Here is a 20640-nt window from a genome sequence, read left to right on the forward strand (position 1 = left end):
GCAAACGAAAACAAAGATCTGCTCACCAGCAAATGAGAAAACTACATTCGAAGTCATCCATCCCATCACATAAAACATTCAGACAAGCAGTATGCTGGGTTTACTGCATTATGCAGTACAACCCCCCCTTATCCCAAAAGCTATCAAATAACAATGACCCTTCACTACTTCCACCCTTATAATAGAAAGAGCTCATTTTAAATAAGAGACAACTAATTCAGCCAAAAAAAGGTCTCCTCAACTGAGCATTTACTCTGGAAAAGGTCATAACCTCCCCCCTCCCTCTCTACAAAGAGTTCCTAACCAAACACGAAAATAAAATAAAAAGAGGCAAACTAACTAGCGGTACACTAAATAGAGGGTGTAATACAACAATATATATTTCTGTTTATATGATTCTTAATCAGAAATGAGTCAAATGAGTTTGACAAAGTGCAGGTTCCTCTAAACATCTGAAAGAACAAAGGTTGGCTGAGTATTTCCTGACCTGTGTTAGTGCCTCCCATTTCTAGAAGCACTGCAAAGCCCCCCTCTCTCTCTTCACTGATTTTTCTCATTGCACACATTGGTCAATATCTTGATGACCTATTTCTCAGAAGTAAGATTTTCCAAAATTGTACCCTCCAAAACAATGTGAGCACATGGCAACCTACTTTCCCATGCTCTTGAGCAATCAGGTACCTCTTGTTAACTACTTTTTGCTCATAAATGCAGATAACATCTCCTGAAGTTATTCCTCATTTCTTGCTCAGTCCTTTCTCAAACAAAATTCCCAATAACTTCAATGACAGTTTTGCCTCAGTAGGACCTGATTTGGCCACACACACACACACACACACACACATACACACAACCTGAATATATATAGCACGTCATTACCATTAGTCGCTAGGCTTACAACACTGGACCCAATCCTCAGCTTATATAGCCACATTGATTTACATCCTCTGAGAGTCTGTTCCTTAATTCCTAGTAGTGAAATCTTTAGAAATTACCAAATAATAACAACAATTATAAAGAGAAATTGATGGTTTGTTAAAGCCTGGTAGCCTGGATATGCTTTTTGTCAGGTTCAAGCTTCACGATAATATCTCATAATAAGAAAAACCCACAGCAAAGATTACAGTGGAATGGAAATTATCCTATGTGGGGGACAAAAGCATATACAATGTGTTGGCAAGCTTCAGTAGAGAAAAAGCAAACTTGTAGTATTTCAATGGAAGTTGGCCTCTAGCTCCAATTGCACTCTAGAGACTGTGGTTTCACTCCTGAAGACAAAAACAGTGAAAGGGAGCTAGAACAAATGTGCAACTCTCAGCCAGCATATCAGTGGCCAATAATCTAAGCATTGCACCTTAATTTTACTGACAGTGATCGTTTACAGTTCCATTTAGACCACAGAACATAGGGTAGCTAAAGAAAGCACCAGTGAAGAAAATTGTAGATGGAAAATTGTTTCTAACTGTTAACGACCTTCAACAGCAAATAACAGGAGAGTGGTAACAAATGTTGATAGAGCTCTCTTCTGTGGGGAATTTTTTTTTTAATTTTGATTCTTTTCCTAATATTGGAACAGTTTCTCCTAGAAATCTGGACCCACTGGCTCAAAATGTAGCAGAATAAATAGTTTCCATAATTTGGTATTAAAAAGGTTGGTCAAAAATTCTATTTAATATTTTATTAACAAAAATTATGCCCTGAAAGTTAGTAAACAATGCCCATTATGCAAAGTGCTATTTGTGTGTACTTTATTTTTTTCCTTTCAGTGGAACATAGTGCTGGATTAACTATTCAGGACTCTTTATCAGGCTTTCGCTATAGCTAAGAACATTTCACTACAATACAGCCCCTCTAATTATCACATTACTTTTCTCAAAAACCAACGCACAAAAGAAAATATGTTCAGTGACAGACAAGTAACATACCTCCTATCAGGACAAAAATATTGCCCTGTGATACTGCAATCTCAAGATTATGAATATATTACAATGCACAGTATCTAGAAAAAAATCAGTATGGCAGTACGACAAAAGCTTCATTTTTATTTTCTGTCATTGTATATTAGCTCCTCAAGTGTAGGACCCACTGAACATGAGCCTGAAGATGACCAATAACTTTAAAAATCTATTTATGCTGTACAGATTACATTGGAACAGCCTCTACTTACCCCAAGTCCCCCACAAGGCAACAAGGAAAAGATTTTTTGAGACACGCTGCCTATATGTTAAAGAGAAAAGACAACAATAAGCATAAAACTGAAAAATAATCTTCATTAATTCAATCCTAATTTATTAATCTCTCTCAATAACTAGTCAACTAAAATACAGTTTGCAGTGTTGCTGTAGCCATGCTGGTCCCAGGTTATGAGAGAGACAAGATGGGGGAGGTATTATCTTTTATTGGACCAACTTCCGTTGGTGAAAGAGACAAGCTTCCAAGCTCCTCAGAGCTCTTTTTCAGGTCTTCCTGCAGAAGAAATCTGTGGTGCTCGAAAGTTGTCTTCTTCACCCACAGAAGTTAAACAAAAATACTATAACTTTAGAGTAACACTGTGATTAGTACTAAAAAGATCAGAATCAGTCTTTGGATTTTGGGGTTAAATTTTGAAACACTAATAAAGCTGTTAAACTGGTTAGGTTGGGATTTCCAAAGGAATGGGGGTTAGGCATGAAACCTCACTGAAAGTCAATGTGAATGCCGGTACTTTTAATGGTCCAGAAAATTACAGTATGAGCTCATTTAAAGTGTAATTATGTCTGTATTTTAATAGCTTATAATTAACATAGATAACTGTATACTTCAGCAGTACTATATGAATTGATAGCATTACTATACCAAATGAAACTTAGACAAAGAACATACAGATAACACAGTCTAATGTATTACTTTCCTTAACTTACACAATATGATGACTCACTGGATCCTGCAGTTGTTACTTAGTTTTAAGTCAGTCCTATATTCAGTTTTTACTACCTTTGAACTTAGTTTCAGAGTAGCAGCCGTGTTAGTCTGTATTCGCAAAAAGAAAAGGAGTACTTGTGGTACCTTAGAGACTAACCAATTTATTTGAGCATAAGCTTTCGTGAGATGAAGTGAGCTATAGCTCACGAAAGCTTATGCTCAAATAAATGTGTTAGTCTCTAAGGTGCCAGAAGTACTCCTTTTCTTTTTTTGAACTTAGTGTTTGCCTTATTGAGGACTATGTTAAAACTAGGTAAGAATTTTAGAATTTGACCCATTCACTGTTGGAGTATGTAATTTGGCTCTAGGCAAATCTTTCCAGGGCAGTTGTGGAAGAGAACATAGATTTCCCCCACTGTACCACTGAATTAGTTTTGTAACTTCAACACAGAGGGAATGCTAGATGGTGGATCAATTCAAGCTGCCTAGGAAGTAGCAATCCATTGCTGAGGAAGAGGCAAAGGCTAGAGTTACTTGTGTTTAACCAGTATAAATGAAGTGTATAATGAAGATTATAAACTATAGTCTTTCAGCACTGAGAGACCAGATTGGAAAGTTGGAAGAAAGTGCCTTAGTCTGATAGTAAAATCCAAGACACACTGAATTTGCAGCTATTTCTAATCAGCAGAACAGGGCATACTGATCAATTAACATAGGGTGAAAATCATACAGGTAAAGAGGGACTAAACAAAGCCATCTGCACCAATTTAAGAGCTCCCATGTGACTATGCAAGGGGATTGCCCATGCAGTAGCTGTACAGAATATTCTCTTACAGTATGCCATAGAGGGATGATTACCCCAGATATACCAGGGTAGGTAGATGCTCTGGGGCATGCAAGAAAGGGGATATGGAAGGGGGTCATCAGGTCACTTGCAATGCAGATCCAGTGGCTGAGGTGGATGGAACTTTTTCACATTTTTCTGAGGAGATGATGGAAAAGTCTGGGAAAGGGCACTAAAAAATACATAATTAAAAATAACAGGTTTGAGGTGCTGTCAAAGTATTAGGAGGGGGTGACTAAAGTTTCATGTGAGATAAAGGATGACATTTTGAAAACATTGTATAACTAGAATTTTTTTCAAGAAATCCAGTGGCTAACTGATGGAACGTGAGAGAGGAAAGATGAATTCCCAGATATCTTAATCCTAGATGCATATAGGAATTGTCACGAAAAGAGAGCAGATGGTGAAGCAAGATGTAGAAATCCATCAACAGACAGTATTCAACACTGAAGTATTGACACAGGGGAAAATATGTACAAAGACTTTTCAACACATCAAGAAATTTACCAGAAACACTCATTCCCTGTTGCACAATTGCCAGAGAAGCAGATAGCAAAGTGATAACAGAACAGGAAAAACATCAAGATCTCTTTGAAAGAACAGTATGAAAAGGTTTTGCTTAGAGGGAATAGGACGGTCACCTAATGATCCTCATAGCAATGAAAGAACCTCCAGCTTTGTTGACAAAACAAAAAGACACACCAAAAAAAGCAACCCAAAACCAGCAGTAAAAATATTCAAAATGAGACAATTCAAGAGGTCCTAATGATATTTGGAAAGATTCAAAAGTACTTGGCAAATGCCTACTGCTTGATTTTTCACAAAATGAATCAAAGAAAAAAAAAAGGATTTGAATATACCAGATAAGGTGGAAGGAGAGTGAAAATTTCACAATAAGTTCTTCAGTCTTGCATCAGGACAGGTCTTGTAAGACTGAGAGCCAAACACTTGAAGAAAATGACCATCAGGAGAAGATCTGAGGGATATGGTGTTTCAGCGGCCTACTCCATTAGTCACGGATACAATATAGAGCACAAATAAAGGAATATTAAAATAGGAGAATCACAAAGATTCCCTTTTCTGATATGTGAGACCACAAAGGAAAGGATTCTCTGATGAACTCTCATACAAAGGAAACTGTTTGGAGGAGAGGATTATGATGCAAAGTTAAGCGCCAGGTCAGCAATCCACATGGAGGCTGTAGTCTGTGTGAGTGATTCACAATGCAGGATTGAGGCTTTGGTGAGCAAAAGAAGAGGCAGCAGCAAAACATGACTTTGTGGAAAGATGGACAATCTAGTAATACTGTATGAAAGCTTGCAGAACACAAGGGAGGTTTGGGGACCTGAACTGTTTTCCAATATCAACCGTCAGATTGAAGAGGGTATTGCTAAGTGATCCCATAGGAATGCACAAAAATTGTAACATACTTACATATGCTGTCTAAATGTATCTTTTTGTTCCACTTAAAATGAAGCATATGAGCTGACAGCAAATTTTTCACATTTACAAATTTGTGGTAATTGGAAACTTTACTTTTTTAGAAACATTTTCATAATGACGGCAGGAGAGAAAAAATTCACACTGAACTTGCGGGATCTACATGGAAATGACTGGTTGTTCTGCATGTTAAAAGAGGTTTGAAATGGTGTTTCCTGTCACATTAAACCATAACGTAATATGACACATCATCTCCTGTATTAATTTGCATCACATCAAGATGTAATGCAACATGCCATGTTGTTTAACACACTGTAGTGAAACATGAGTAATCAAAAGCTTAACGTCTGAATAGTGCAAAGTTACATAATTTCTAAAAAAGTTACACAAATTGTAAAATGGTCATTTGTAATAACTGAACTCTTAGGCCCTGATTCAGAAAAAATGTAACCACGTGGATAAATTCATCCCTCTTCAGGAAAGCACTTAAGCACTTGCTTAACTATAACCGTGTGCTTAAATCCCATTGATTTATCAGGACTTAAGTATGTGGCTAAGCACCCTTTTTGAAGATAGATGTTTTCCTGAATCAGGGATTTAATATGTAATTTGTAAAACACGCACTTAATTAGCTAGTACTCCATTTCTCATGCTAGATTTACCCCATCTCCTGTAAGTCACTTTTAACAGTAGCGCCCTAAGCGGTATCTTTTTTTATTTTTAAGCTACAGAGAAAGGTTTGGATATTTCTGAATATGAAACAGTTTAATGCCATATAAATCTGTTGTTTCCACTAGGCCTACGGTCTGCGGTGTTCCACTGAAAAGTGTCTACTGTGCATGACTGTGTGAACGGTCGATGAGGGTGGGGAACAAAAGAGTGTATGATTTTGTCAACCATCATCTTTCCTTCGAGTTAGCACATGAAGCCAAATGGTAGAGCTAGTCAAAAATATTTCAACAGAACAGTTTTCTGTCAAAAAATGCAGTTTTGTTGAAATTGAAATGCTTTGCAGGAACTTACTGATTTCATGAAATTTTCAATGGGAAATATTTCACGTAGACTTTATAATCTCAATTTATTTTGCTTTGACATTTATATATTAATTCATTATATTACATTACATTAAGGCTTGGAAGGCGTACATTTTTATCAGTGAATGTTAATAAGCACTGATTTACACTGTATCACACAAATCAATGAAAAAATATTTCCATCAATAATAATTGATATTTACAGCTAGGTAAAGTAAGAAAAATGATGATTGAGAACTTATTAGAATTTGATTTAAGGATATTTACTTTGTATATTTTGACGTGATGATGACAATTTGTGTTTTAACAGTTATAAAGCTTTAACATTTTTAATCTCAACATGTACTGACATTAAATAATTATTGTCTGACCCACATTGTGTGACTTTCCCCATAATTTCCCGCAACTCTGAAAATTTAAATCAATAAAAATATAGAAGTTTAAAAATAAACACTATTATCCCTCAAAATTATAAAAAAAATTCAAATTCTGCCAAACCTAATTACATATAATGTTTAATATTGTGTGTATATAACATATTACAATTAATACAGTACAAAAGTCAAAACAAAATTGATCAAAATGATAAAGTCTCAGTGAAATATTTCAAATCTTCAGTGGTCTAGAAGTGATTTTTTTTGGAATTTTTGTTTTGTATGAAATTTCAAAATTTTCAATTTCATTCCAATTTGGACCAATTTTTTTTCCTAAAAGTCAAAATTTCCATTGTCACAAATTCCAGTTCTTGACCAGCTGAATCAAATTGTTGTGTAGTTTTTTATTTTTGATATCCCATAGACCTGGCCTAATAAAAATATAAACGTTCATAAAAAAGATCATTGTGTTTTTCTTTATCTATTCTAGTGCCTCACTGCAGAAGCAGTTTATCATTATACCTGAAGAAATTATTAGCATCACCATTTCCATACCAAAATAACTATTCTATTTTAATGTAGTTGTAGAAATAGTTATAATGAATCTCTGGGGGAAAAAAAGCTTTTGAGGGGAAGGGCATGTTATAAATATAAAGGTCCATGTCTTATACTGGGTGAAATAATAGTAGCTAAGAACTCTAAAGTGTAGAGTGCAACATTCACTATTGTAGGTGTGTCAAGATATTTTGCCTTGTGCACTACCTATCTGAGATTAGAATCTAACCCTACCGTTCCTAAAATTAAAGTATATGCTCAGCACTGACCATGCATCCGAATATAATTCTTGAGACACATCAGTGCTGATAGCTTGTTTTTATTTTTACATATCCATTAAAACCATTTAAAACTTTAAATATGATTTTATGTAACTCAAAGATACTATACACTGCATACTGCACAATTACACAAAGTTCAATTATCAGCAAAATCTGATGAATGGTATCTATATTCAACCCAACCGAAATAAAGATTAAAATAAATAAAATGAATGAGAACAGCAGAAGAACAGTTTTGACAAGCAAGTGTATTTTTAACTCCTATTTTTAGATCAAGAACATAAAGAAATAGAAGATCTATTGCATTCCAAATTTCCATAGTTACTGACTTCTGGCGGAAATGACTTAAAGGGTTAATATTAAAATGATGTAAAAGCAAATGTGGAGAAACTTCCATTGTTGTTTTCCAGCCAGTGCATTTTACTAACGTATATTGGCTTCCACTGTAACATTCTCATTTCACTTAGCAATGCATTTGGAAAAAGTGAATTTTTGTCACACTGCTTGCCAAGTATTTTAAACTGACACCAGCTATGACTAATGACAGTGCTGGAATGTGCTGTTCTCAATAGAATAGAGGCCTGTACAGACCTAGGAGTTTCCTGGGGTCCAGCTTCTGTCTGTTCAGGGGGCTGGTGCCATATAGCAGTGAATGATGTTCAGAGTGAACCAGCTGTATTTCCTCCAGACTGGCTTTTCGACCTCGAATTCGCTGAAAGAAAACAGCAGAGGCCTACAATATTCCACTGACAATATTTAGGGGGGGAAAGTAAAGGTCCAAAATAACATTTAGTATGATTAATAATGGGTTGAAATTGCGTCATGCAGGAATGTGACACTGATTTGTTTATTAAAGTATAGTAGATGAAAAACAAATGCATGTGTGGTTTATCACAAATGCTGTGCTTGAGTCTTAACTTATAGTTGGCAAGATACAGTATTTCACATAACAAAAAATAGAAGTCTCTCTCTCTCTCTTTCTTACAAGCCAATAAGTGTTAGAAAACAAATATAAATGTGTTTTCTATAGCACCCAATCCACTTTGAATATCTGTGTATTAAAGAAAACAGTGTATTCACACCTGGCAGCCACAGATGAATTTTGAAATAAAGATCACTGTGTTTTGCTAGGGCCACTATTACTTACCACAGTATCAATTTATTCTTCTAGAAAGGAAAATATAAAAGTCATACATTTAAAGGAAGCTAAAAGTACTTTTTTTCTTGAATTTAGGGTTGGTCTCCATAGAGTTTCATTCTGCCAGAGTCAGATTCATTTGCTGCCTCTTTTTTATTTGTATTGCTTCCTTGCATATTGTAACTGGAGTTTGGCCCTTTAAATACTTACCCAGCTGTTATCCTTCCCATACAGCTATGTTAAACTTCAAGGTTTAACTCCATTAAAGCTAGCTCCATTAAAGTACAGTCAGTTAAAAAAACTGTAAAAATGACACTTGCTTACTCAACAGAGCTGCTCCCTGTGTGTATTTAGTTATATTTGCTTACTACAGTGACATAAATAAGCATTACTACTTTCTTCTCCTGTTAGTACTGCACACAGTTGATACAGCTACAGCAGAGTGAAATGGATTTTATTCTCGTTCATGCATAATCAGCAGCAAGTTCTGATCACAATATCTTTATTACTGTAGAAGCAGAAAGAAAACAGTTCAACTTAAAAATCCCCAGTTTTATTTGCAGTGTTGACATTTGGAAACAGCATGGGTCAAATCCTCAGCTGGTGCACACTGTCATAACTCAGGCTGAGGATCTACATCCATCAAATATGTTCTGTATGTAAGTAAATAGATATGAAATTTACTGAGGGACAATACACATGTAACCCCCATGCTATTTTCATGGAGTCATTTTTCAAAGTATGTTTTTCCACGCTTTGGATGACTCTTCTTTTGGATAATTTCCATTTCGGAACTTTTTTTTCCTGGAGGTAAATTTCTAGCACTCAGTATTACATAACCACCCCCCACACACACACACATTGCAAAACACTAAACTCTTCTCTTCACCAGGGCACAAATGCAACAATTACATATATTTAGTGTCCTACCAAATTCACGGCCATGAAAAACATGTGACAGACTGTGAAATCTGGTCTCCCCGTGAAATCTGTATAGTCTAGGATAAAAGTACACAAAAGTTCAGATTTCACGGGGGAGACCAGCGTTTCTCAAACTGGGGTCCCAACCCAAAAGAGGATCATACAGGGTGTTGCAAGGTTATTGTAGTGGGGTTGCAGTATTGCCACCCTTATTTCTGTGCTGTTTTAAGAGCTGGGAGGCTGGAGAGCAGTGGCTGCTGGCCAGGCGCCCAACTCTGAAGGCAGCACCCAGCCAGCAGCAGTGCAGAAATAAAGATGGCAATACCATCCCATGCCACCCTTACTTCTGTGCTGCTGCCTTCAGCATTGAGTCAGGACCCCTACAGTTACAACACCATGAAATTTCAGATTTAAATATCTGAAATCATGAAATTTACAATTTTTAAAATCCTATGACCATGAAATTGACCAAACTGGACCATGAATTGGGTAGGGCCCGACATATATTTGAAGAAAGCAAGTTTTGAGGGAAAAGAGGTGTCTAGGGTGGTCCAACCAGACTGGGCATAATTTATACTAAGTTAAGCAGAGGCAAATTTTTCTGAATAATCAGAAAAATATCCCTAAAAACTAGATCTAGGGGACTGTGGAATAGTCTCCCAAAGGAAATGGTGGAAATCCTATTTGGTGCATAATTTAAAACTAGACTGGACACAGCAACGGAAAATAAAATTTAGGGAACAATCCACGGACTAAATGACATCAGCTCTTTTTTCATTTCCAAGTTCTCCAGGCCTCTCCAGTCTCACGTGAGACTTTGTAGCAGCACCTTCACATCCTTTTGACACACTGTTCTACAATCCAAATCAGCACATTATGTTTCTGCGTGGAGTCAATGATAACAATATTTTTTCTTCACAAGCGTGGTGACTGGTAAGATTTGTCCATTCATCCATTCTCTCTAAAAATTGTATATATTTCTATCAATTGTTTCACAACATATGTACACAATTCTCTACAGAGATAGGGAGGGAAGGATAGTTCTTAGGTCAGCTAAAAATGTTTTCTAATCAGATAGATAAACAGATGTGGTGTCAATGTTTTATCAGAATGAGCTTGGAATGGCTGCATTAGTCACAAGTGGCAAAGGCCCAAGTGCAATAAGCAGGTCATCTCAACTAGGTGCCCATATACCATTTACACTTCATGTTCATACACTTAGATCACATAGAGGGCTTGTCCACATGCCCATTCAGTTTGCAGCAAGTCTGGGTATAAATCCACCCCACATCAGTCTGCCATGCAACAACTGTCCAAGTGAACTGCTGCCACACACTAACAGTTCCTTAGGGCATGTCTACACTGACCGGTAGATCAGCACTGCTGCAATCGATGCAGCGAGTGTTGATTTAGTGGGTTTAGTGAAGACACACTAAATCAATGGGAGAGCAATCTCCCATCAATTTGAGTACTCCACCTCCCCGAGAAGCGTAAGGGAAGTCGCTGGGAGACATTCTCCCGTCGACACAGCTCAGTGTAGCCACCGCGGTAAGTGCATCTAACTACGTCGACTTCAGTTACGTTATTCATGTAACCGAAGTTGCGTAAGTTAGATCTATTTACCATAGTACTTTAGACTAGCCCCTAGTGCACTTTGATCTACTTCACTTTGAAATGGGACTAGACCACAGTGCACTAAAGAACTGTTAGTCAGTGTCAGAAGATTCCACATAGTTAATGTGCGGCAAGCTAGTGCAGGGTAGATTTATACCCCAGCCTGCTGCTAACTAAATGTTCATGTAGACAAGCCCATAGATTATGGAAAAACTATTTTAGAAATATTTAAGAGGGTTAGGTTTTTTTTTAACTGCCATTAATTGTTATAACCTTTGCCTATAAAGCCAATTTCTACAGTACCAAAACTCCAACTACTCAGGACTCAGGTCAGAATAATGTCAAGTTTTTCAGGTCCAATATGTCAAGACCTACCAGGGTTATATAAGTAAATGCTGTAACCCCATTATAAAATTTGGAGTCTCAGTTTTTCCAATGGTGCAAAGTTCCTGTTTTAAGTCCGCATAGGCCACAAGATGTCAGACAGCATAATATAGGCATTTCTGTATCTTTAAGTATACACAAATATAATTTATTTGTTGGGGGATAAACAGAGAGATGTGAACTGCTTTATCTGTGTCCCCTAATACTTTCAAGGTCTGAAATATGGCCAATGTAATGTCCTAATTAGTTCTAATTGGCCCTGAAGGTATCTCAACCTTTAGTAAAATACAGTAACAGACGTAAAATCATGGTAAAATACACTTTTGTTAAGGAATTAGCAATAATGTAGCAGAACAGATGGATTGCATTGGTTTTGTATTATGGAGAACTTGAAAGGGCTCATTTTGGGGTAGATCCACAGCAAGGGCAAACTTCTCTTCTCTGAACTCCACGATATTCTGCTTCCCCATCATGATTGGTTCCCTCACTGACATCAGCTTGGAGGTATGCATATGTCAAGGGAGTAGAATATTGAAGTTGGGTAATGGGAAATGTCCACCCTAGAATCAGCCAGCTATACCTGCCAGAATTGGAGGGGCCTACATCTTCTCCATTGTATTAAACTAAAAATAATTGATAATATGGATTAAACAATATTTATCACTCAAGTCTCTCAGTATAAGCAGTTCCTTTATCACAGTGACATAGAGGGATCTGCTTCCTCTAAAATTCCACTAGGTTCTCTTGTCTGCAAACATACAAATAAACAAACAAACAAACTAATGGTCTTCATAGTTTTTTCATCTTTCTTGGGATTTTTCACAGTGGTTAAATTCTCTCTCAGTTCCTTAAAACACACACACTAAATGGACCTGTTGCCCAGTTAGCAGATCAGGGTCTCTCTCTCACTCTCATATGTGCGTATCTTTCTCTTAAAAACACATGCACACAAAGACATGTTCTTGTTGCTCTGTACATACCTTCGTCTTTCCTGGTCTTTCAGTATCTAATGTGAATGTGTTTGTCATTAAAAAATAATGTTTTTAAAGTGCCCATACAGCTTTCCCTCCTGATGCCCTATCACTCTCCTACCCACACCCTTGCCTTTTGTGTCTCCTTTAGAGTTAAAGTGAGATTATGAAGAAGGAATCTTTATTTCAAAGTTCAATAATAAAAATAATCCAGGAATCTCAGACTTCTTTAACAAAAACTTCTTCTCCTCCCCCAAGAAAGTTAAAGCTCATGAACTGGCCAATGCAGCCATGTAGTAAGGCAGTAGTACCGACCTCGACAGCATAAAACATCTCCTTAATCCCCTGTGAAAGTACTGCAGGTCACATTGTGAGCTGAGAGAGCAGCCAGGACCGGGTCCATGGGCAGCGTGTATAAGAGGTGTGAGGAGGCTAAGCCTCCCTAAATGGGGCAAGAAATGCCAGATGTGGCAAAACTCCCTTTGGAGGTGTGCAGTCCTGCTGCCTTTGGAGTGCCACTGCCGGAAGCTCCTGAGAAGTGCATTCGAACCACCGGCACCCAGACCGGGGTTCCGCCCCGAGGCCCCTCTCCCGCTCAGTCTCTTCCCTCGTGGCCCCACCCGCACTGCACCTCTTCCCGCTGAGGCCTCGCCCTTGATCTGCCTCTTCCTGCCCCCACTCTGTCTCTTCCCCTGAGGCCCTCCCCCGCCTGCTGCTGCACCTTTCCACTGCCTCTCCCCCATTGCTCAACCTTAAGGCAGGATGGGGGAGAGAGGAGCAAGCAGTGGGTGGGGAGGCCTCAGGGGAGGGGAGAAGAGGAGTGGGGGGGCTCAGGGGAGGGAGGAGCAGGCAGGAGGGCCTTGGGGGAGGAGGGAGAGGGTCCTCAGGGCAGAGTGGGGGTGGTGCCTCGGGGGAGGAAGCCAAGAGAGGGCAAGGCCTTGGGCTAGAGAGGGGGGCGGGGCCACAGTCCAGGCACCGGTGGCCCTCCCACTTTTAGGGAGCTTCCAGCACTCGTGCCAGCCTCCCCAAAACACAAGAGGTATGTGCCACCTATGGCTGGGTCGCTACTTCCCATCTCATGCTAGGGAGGGGAGGAATAGCTGCAGCCTTGTCTCTACTCTCTTCCCCCCATGTGCCAGCCAGTGTAGCTGAGCCAGTACATTTGGGGATGTACTCTTCTGTGCCAGCAAAAGAGTTGGTACAACTTATTCCCCACACCGGAGCAAGTGGGAAGCAGTAATCAGACTGTTATTTGTGAATCACAATTCAGTCACTGTTCTGGCTCCTGAGGCAGCACAATTCTGCACTGCCCTGATGGTATTAATTTTGATGGACTATATGGGGACAAAGAGTTAAAGGTGTCAACATAACTCTTTCACTTTAAATAGTTTTAAACAAGGTTCGGGGTTTGGTGTATAGAGCTCTTAGTCTGCTTAGCGCTGTGGCAAGTACACTATTAAAAATCTTCTTAACTTTTTAGAATCTTTGGAAGGAAATAACTCTAGTCTGACAGCCTCTTAGATGGTAGTAATTGTCCTTTGGGGAAAAAGAGAAAAAGTTAGTTGAGATGGGTTGGAGTTGTTAAAATCCAAACTTATTTCCTAGAAGAAAAAACAAGACAAACACACACAAAAGGCGAAAGAAAAGAATAGCAAAGATAAAAGATGCAGCTTCTGTCTCTTGTGTTGATATTCACTTGCAACCTCGCTGCTGGAATAAACACGTGCATGGCACACAGTTGTATTAGTCACTCTGAAAATTAGCAAATTTGTGCCAACATCAGGCTGTTTAGGGAATTGCTTTTAACTGCCTCTTTGATTGCAGGCTTACAGCAGTGTTGCAATATATACAGTCTTGTCTGACTGAGTCAGACTCTTACTAGGCAGAAGACAAATGGAGAAGGAATGAAAAGAGAAGAAATAAGGTGGGTGTAATATTTTGGGGTGCAACTCAGACCAGTGAGAGGTTGTGGAACTGCCTGCTCTGTAAACCCAGGTGCCTTAAATGCTCTGCTGCTGTGCTCACAGCCTGTACACCAACAGCCAGCAGACAAGCATATAGTTCCCTGTGTCTCTGTGTGTGCTGTGCAACACTGATTCAGCACTCTGACCCCAGCTGGCTGCCTACAATACAACAGCTCTACCCTGGCCTCCAGCAGCCTCGGTGACTACTTGCTGTACACTCCAACTCCCAAATTTCCATCTGCCCGGAAGTCTTGAGCCCTCTCCTGGAACACTCAGAGAAGTAGTAAGGTTCATTGAGCCTTAAAAGAGATAAAAGTGCAGTTTATCATTTTAACTGGAGTGAACAATCTCTTCCATTCAAACAGGGCACTGAGCTGGATTATAGTAAAAATAAAGCAAGTTTATTAACATAGGTTAAGTGATACCAAATAGAAGGGATTGAAGCTAGAATGGGTGAACAAATGAACAAAAGTAAAAATACACTTTCTAATGACTAAGACCTAACTTAACATGGCTGACCAGATGCTCTGGCCAGGACCCAACACAGGGACCACAAAGCACTAGCTTTCTTTGTCTCCTCAGGTGTCAGATAAAGATGGAGTCTCTCTTTGACCCTTATGTTCCAAAGGAATTGTCTTTGTCCTAAAAGTCAAGAAGGTCTCCTGGTGAGTCAGTCTCCTGTGTCTCTCTGGGATGCAGGAGCCATGTTCATTCTCTGTCTCTCGAGTACAGTTTCAGGATAACCCCTGCTCATTTAGCTTGATGGCTTTGTTTTTGCTAATATATGAACTGAGGTCAACCCACATTCCTTTGTTTATGACAAACCTGTTTATCACTTTTACCTGGGTTAAGCCGTCTGGTTTTAAAGATGTTCTACTAACATTACACAGAGACCATTCATAACTTTACATATGATGTGGTTACATTCATTTTATAATGATATTACTGACCAGTGTGTTATTAGTTTTCAAATGATACCTCACAGGGCATATTCTGTATAAATATCCTTGCTGTAGTGTGTAATATGTGAATACATGGGGACCTAGGTTCACAGTGGGGAAGAAAAACGACACATGAAGCGCAGCAATGACAAAGTTTCACATTCCAGGTGTGGTTCAGGTTTAGCCAAAGCCGGTGGAGGTGATGATATCTTCTGGTTTCCCCTCTCTGGCCCAGCCTGGTCAGGCCACCTTTCAGGATCAGAATGACAGAGGCCCAGCAGTGTTAAAGAAGATCCCAGTGTCCCACGAGATAGTGCAGGTGGCAGCCATTATGTTGAAACTTGCTGCAGTGGTTGCTGGCAGACAACTTCTTCTTCTTCATTCCCCCCCCCCCAAGTCTTTTCTTTTGAGATCCCAAAAGGGAGAAAGACTAATTCAGTCTTTTTGTCTCCCATTTGCACATTTTCCCATCAACATTTATTGCTATAGGCTATTGTGTCATTTTATAAACTTTCAGTCACTTCTCATAGTTGAGCTAATAATTAGGGTAAATCTGTAGGCCCAATTATCAAAACACTCCTTACTTAGGATACATTGCAAAGTCCAATCTAGCAGCTAGGTAGCACTCTGCAACTTTCAGTTGCTCAGTTCTGATGTATCACATGACACTTACTCAGTTATCCTATGTCCATAGACCTTTGTCAGGCAGAGTATATGCACAAGCAACAGCTCATCTTATATGAAAATATTATGTCAATGTTTTACACACAAATTAAAGTCCCCAGTATTGCAAATGCTGTATAAATTATTCCATTCTAACCCTCTGTTTTCAGTCACTAATAACTTTCTAAAACTCACCATTCAAACTAAAATTTTCATGGTTTGGTCATGGGCTGAATGGGAATTCTTACTTTTCTTTAAGTTGATGGGGAAATGATCCAGGCATTTTGGAGTAAAAGCAAAGGGGAAGGAGTAAAAAACAAACAAACACCTGCTCCATTCAATACATTTTTTTTTGCAAATCTTTATATGAACAGCTAAAATGTCTACGGGTAGCCCAATGCTGCAAATGCTTTGTTAAATAAGGTTAGACTTAAGCATATGCTTAATGTTAAGTATGTCCTTAAGATGCTTTGCTGAAACTGGGCCTTAGAGTTCATGAAAAGTAAAAGACAGACTGGACTGTCAAATGAAATCCTCTCTTTAGCCAGAGAACAAGTTCAAGACAAACACCTGCAATGTGCACTTCCCTTCATCTCCCTATCAAAGCGCCTCAAATTTATATCCCCTCAGATTTCACTTTATTGGATGAAAAGGCTATTTTTACACTGGAACCATTAAAATAGCAATTTCTGAATAGTTTCAACAAAGAAGCCATTTTCCTTCAAATAATTAAACATGAATACACAACAAGCTATGAAATGTCATTTGTAAAACGTAAGTAAGCTTTCACAAAATGCTTTCTTTGAAACACATAGGTGGACCAAATTAGTTGAATGCAGCTTGAGTTAAAGTGCTTTGTTTCCTCAAAGCTCCTGCAAACTTACAAGATCCTACAAGATCTGAAAGGCTACATTTTAATTTCTAAAATAACTAAATTGTAGGGGAAAATCTTAAATATTTAATATGAAAAAGGTTATTTTGGCCTAATTTTACACATAATAAAAACGTAACATTTTTTTTACCTTTAATTGTATTCAGACCTATAAAATGTTTGAGGTCCCATTATATCACCCTTGCTAACATTGAGTACTAATCAGTGGGATGATTTGTGAAGTAAAGTGCTATAAGATCAGAGTAAGGGCATCTGAATCTGGCCCTTAATGATTTACATAACAGTGTATACAAAAGAAAGGAAACCATGCAGACCACCCATGACCAGACAACTATTATGGCAGCTGCTTTGATAGTGTTTGTAAACAATAAGGCTTTTTTCTTTTAGATGTCTCTCTGATTATTTTTTACACGCTGCTTGTTGCAGCTTCACGTAACCTGTTAACATGCCAGTTGCATAATTCTGTACATTTTCCAGTATGGGTCTGAACCACAAAGTTCCAGATCCAAATTTCCCAAAGTTTTAGAAGTGTTCAGATCCAAGGTTTGGGATTGGCTCATCACAAAGGTAGATAGGGGGCCACTCATAACATATCTATCCAAATGTAAGGGGACTGTTGCCCCCTTACTAACATTCAGTGGGGGTGTTTTAGTTGCTAACTCCCAGTACTCAAAGGGGAAGGGTCCATGGGGATTCAGGACCCTGAGACTGCCAGTCCCCAGGAACAATATGGAAAGGCCAATGCTCCAGGTCAGGCTGAATGACAGGGCGGGCAGGCTAATCAGGGAGTCAGGAGGCCAGGGAGGTCCCGTCCTCCGTGTGAGCTGGATTTGCCTGGGTCAGACAGAGTGGGGCCGAGCTAAGGAGAAAGCAGGGGCCCAAGCTGAGCTGGGGAGCAGAGCTGTGCCAGATCCAAAGGGACCAGAAAAGCAGCCCAGAGAGAGCAGACCCTGTCCTGGGAGCAGAGCTGCAGCCCCACAGCCAGAGGCACAGCCCAGAGAGAGCAGACTTGCCCTGGGAGCAGAGCTGCAGCAACCAGAGCCAGAGGGGCCAGAAAAGCAGCCCAGGAAGCAGGTCAGTGCTGGGAGCAGAGTCACAGAAGCAGCCTGCAGAGCAGACCTGTCCTGGGAGCAGAGCTGCAGCAACCAGAGCCAGAGGGGCCAGAGAAGCAGCCCAGGGAGCTGGAGGCAGAGCAGCAGCCATGCTGCGGCAGAATGGAGCTGTAGCTAAGACAGAGTGGAGCTGGAGCTGGGATTGCAACAGTCCGGAGCCGGGTGTCATGAGCAGCTGTGGAGAGCGAGGGTGGACCCTGGGCAGTGGGCCCAACACAGGGAGACACCTCAGCCAGGAGGCTCTGCAGGCCAGACTTGAAGGGGGATTGGTAACCCTGACAGGGCAGGGACAATGCTGGGAAGAAGGGCCCTGCCACCTAGAGCCTGTGGCCACCACCAGAGCGAGTGTCCAACCCGCAGCATCCCTGCAGCACAGCGAGGGCCTGAGAAGAAGGCCTGGGACTTACAAGGAACAGACTGTGAATTGCCCTGACATTCCAGAGACACTGTTTGTGATGTTCCCTGCCACAGAGCAGGTTGATGTGTTTCCTTTAGCCTTTCCCATTTCCCCTTATTCTTTTTAAAATTAATTGTTGATTAAATAACTTGCATTAGCTTCAAATTGTATGTAATAATCAGTGGGTCAGAGAAGTGCCCAGTGCAGAGAGTACCCTGGAGTGGGGACACCCTAGCCCCTGTCCTAGGTGACTGCAGCAGGGTTGGGGGTCGAGCCCCCCAGGAATCCTGGGCCCAGCCTTGTCGAGGTTACGAGGACTCTGCCAGACAGGAGAGTGGAAGGGGAGTCCTCAAGGGCAGGGAGGCCACTGGGTAAAGGAAGTGGGAGCGAGGACTCAGATCCTTTCGCTAGCCCAGTTCACCGGGGTAGTGCAGTTCCCCACAATAGCGGGACTATTCCCCCGCTTACATAAATCCAACTTTCCCAAAGACTGGGAGTGTCAGGATTCAGGGTTTCAGTTTAGGTACATCTGTAATATGAAGAGTAAAAGCAGACTCCATGATACGCTGTTGTAATGAGATATGCCGTTGGAACTTCATGGGTTCCAGAAAACTACTGGACTACAGAACTATAATGTACCCCAGTCATGTGACACTTATACCTAAGAATCAATTTATACCACATTATAGGTGCTGCCTTTCCAAGATTCGACACAGTTTACTGATTAGTAATGTCAGCTTCTTTACTGCAGAGATTATGTAACGAAAATCCACACTGCACCTTACTTATGTTCTTTTGTGTTCACTATGACCCTGAGTCAGCAAAGTAATTAGGCCTCAAATTTAGCAAAGCACTTAACTAAGCATGTGTTCATGACCCATTGTAATCAATGGAACAACTCCTGTTAGAAGTTACACATGTGCTTGAGGACCTTGCTGAGTCACGGCCTACTAAAACATTAAAAAAATGAAAGCAAATGAAAAAAACAGCCTGTTAGAGTGTTGCCATTTTGTTAAATTAGTGTATATAACAAATCCATTACAGTGCTTGTTACTTCATAGTTCTATGTGCTCGGTTCTCTACAGAGCAAAAAATCTCTGTGAATAGTTAGTGTTTCCTGAAGAAGTGACCTACAGTGCTAGTTCATGTGGATTTGCAAAAATATTAGTAAACAACACAATTGTAATGTGCAAAACAGAGTATGTGAGCCGAGGAAATGACTTGATCCTGCAAAACATAAGCACCTGCTAACTTTACTTATGGGAGTAGTGTGCACTGAGCTCTGCTAGGGCCTACTCCTGAGAATCAGTGAGCACCCACAACTCCCAGGGACTTCAATAAGATGTGAGCATGTTCAGCACCTCTCAAGAGGCATTAAAATGCCTTTCAAGATTGAGCCCCTTGTGCGTGTTTCCAAGATTTGCAAAATGATGACTGTAGGCTGTTTTCAGTCCACTTTTAATTAACTTATTATGCACTAATACACAATCATAAAATCATAGTAATGTAGGGCTGGAAGGGACCTTGAGATGTCATCTAGCCGAACCCCTGTGTGGAAACAGAACCAAGTAAACCTAGATCATCCCTGACAGATGTTTGTTCAACCTGTTCTTAAAAACCTCCTATAATAAGGATTCCACAACCTCTATTGGAAGCCTGTTCCAGAGCTTCGCTTCCCTTATATTGAACAATGTTGTAAATGTAAAGGAAATTAAAATATAAATACATTAAATGCCAAAGTTGCCCAGATATTGTCTGGAGAATTGGGCTTCAAGTGTCTTGATTTTCTGACCCAATGTCCATCTCACTCCTGGGACAGTAAGAAAAGCCTGTGAAAGCAAGTTTTATCTGCAGAAACATGACAAGGTGAAGCATGCAATTATGAAGACAATGGAGATGATTAATAAATAACACAAATGTTCTTATGCTGTTACAAAAGTAAAATCGTTAGCTGTCTGAAGAAACAATGATCCTATTGGAAAGACTGTAACTCCCTTTTGATCGCTATCCATCCATCCATCCATCCATCCCTTCCATCCTTTACATTATCTCTCTCTATGTATCCCCAGGTGGAGGACACAGCTGAAGTCTGGATTTCATGCTATGGTATTACAAGTAGAAGAAATTTACACAACTACAGGTGGAAAAATTAATGTCAGTGTGCAGATCCCATTTTAGGAGAGGAAAGGAGGCATCAGAATGTGCAATATTTTA

The 20640-nt window shown here is 39.9% G+C and overlaps 1 protein-coding gene across 3 annotated transcripts in view; it reads right to left on the minus strand.

Moving 5' to 3' along the window:
• The window catches only part of HDAC9 (histone deacetylase 9), a 542743-nt gene that overhangs the window by 153798 nt on the left and 368305 nt on the right, over positions 1-20640 (minus strand). For all 3 annotated transcript variants that reach the window (XM_074945808.1, XM_074945812.1, XM_074945807.1), the window contains 2 exons: positions 8021-8141; positions 2168-2217 (listed from right to left, as the gene is read on the minus strand). In XM_074945808.1, coding sequence (XP_074801909.1) covers positions 2168-2217; positions 8021-8141 — 171 coding nt within the window. The remainder of the gene's footprint in view (positions 1-2167; positions 2218-8020; positions 8142-20640) is intronic.

The sequence above is a fragment of the Natator depressus genome, chromosome 2 (assembly GCF_965152275.1).
Source record: "Natator depressus isolate rNatDep1 chromosome 2, rNatDep2.hap1, whole genome shotgun sequence".
NCBI classification, from domain to species: Eukaryota; Metazoa; Chordata; order Testudines; family Cheloniidae; genus Natator; species Natator depressus.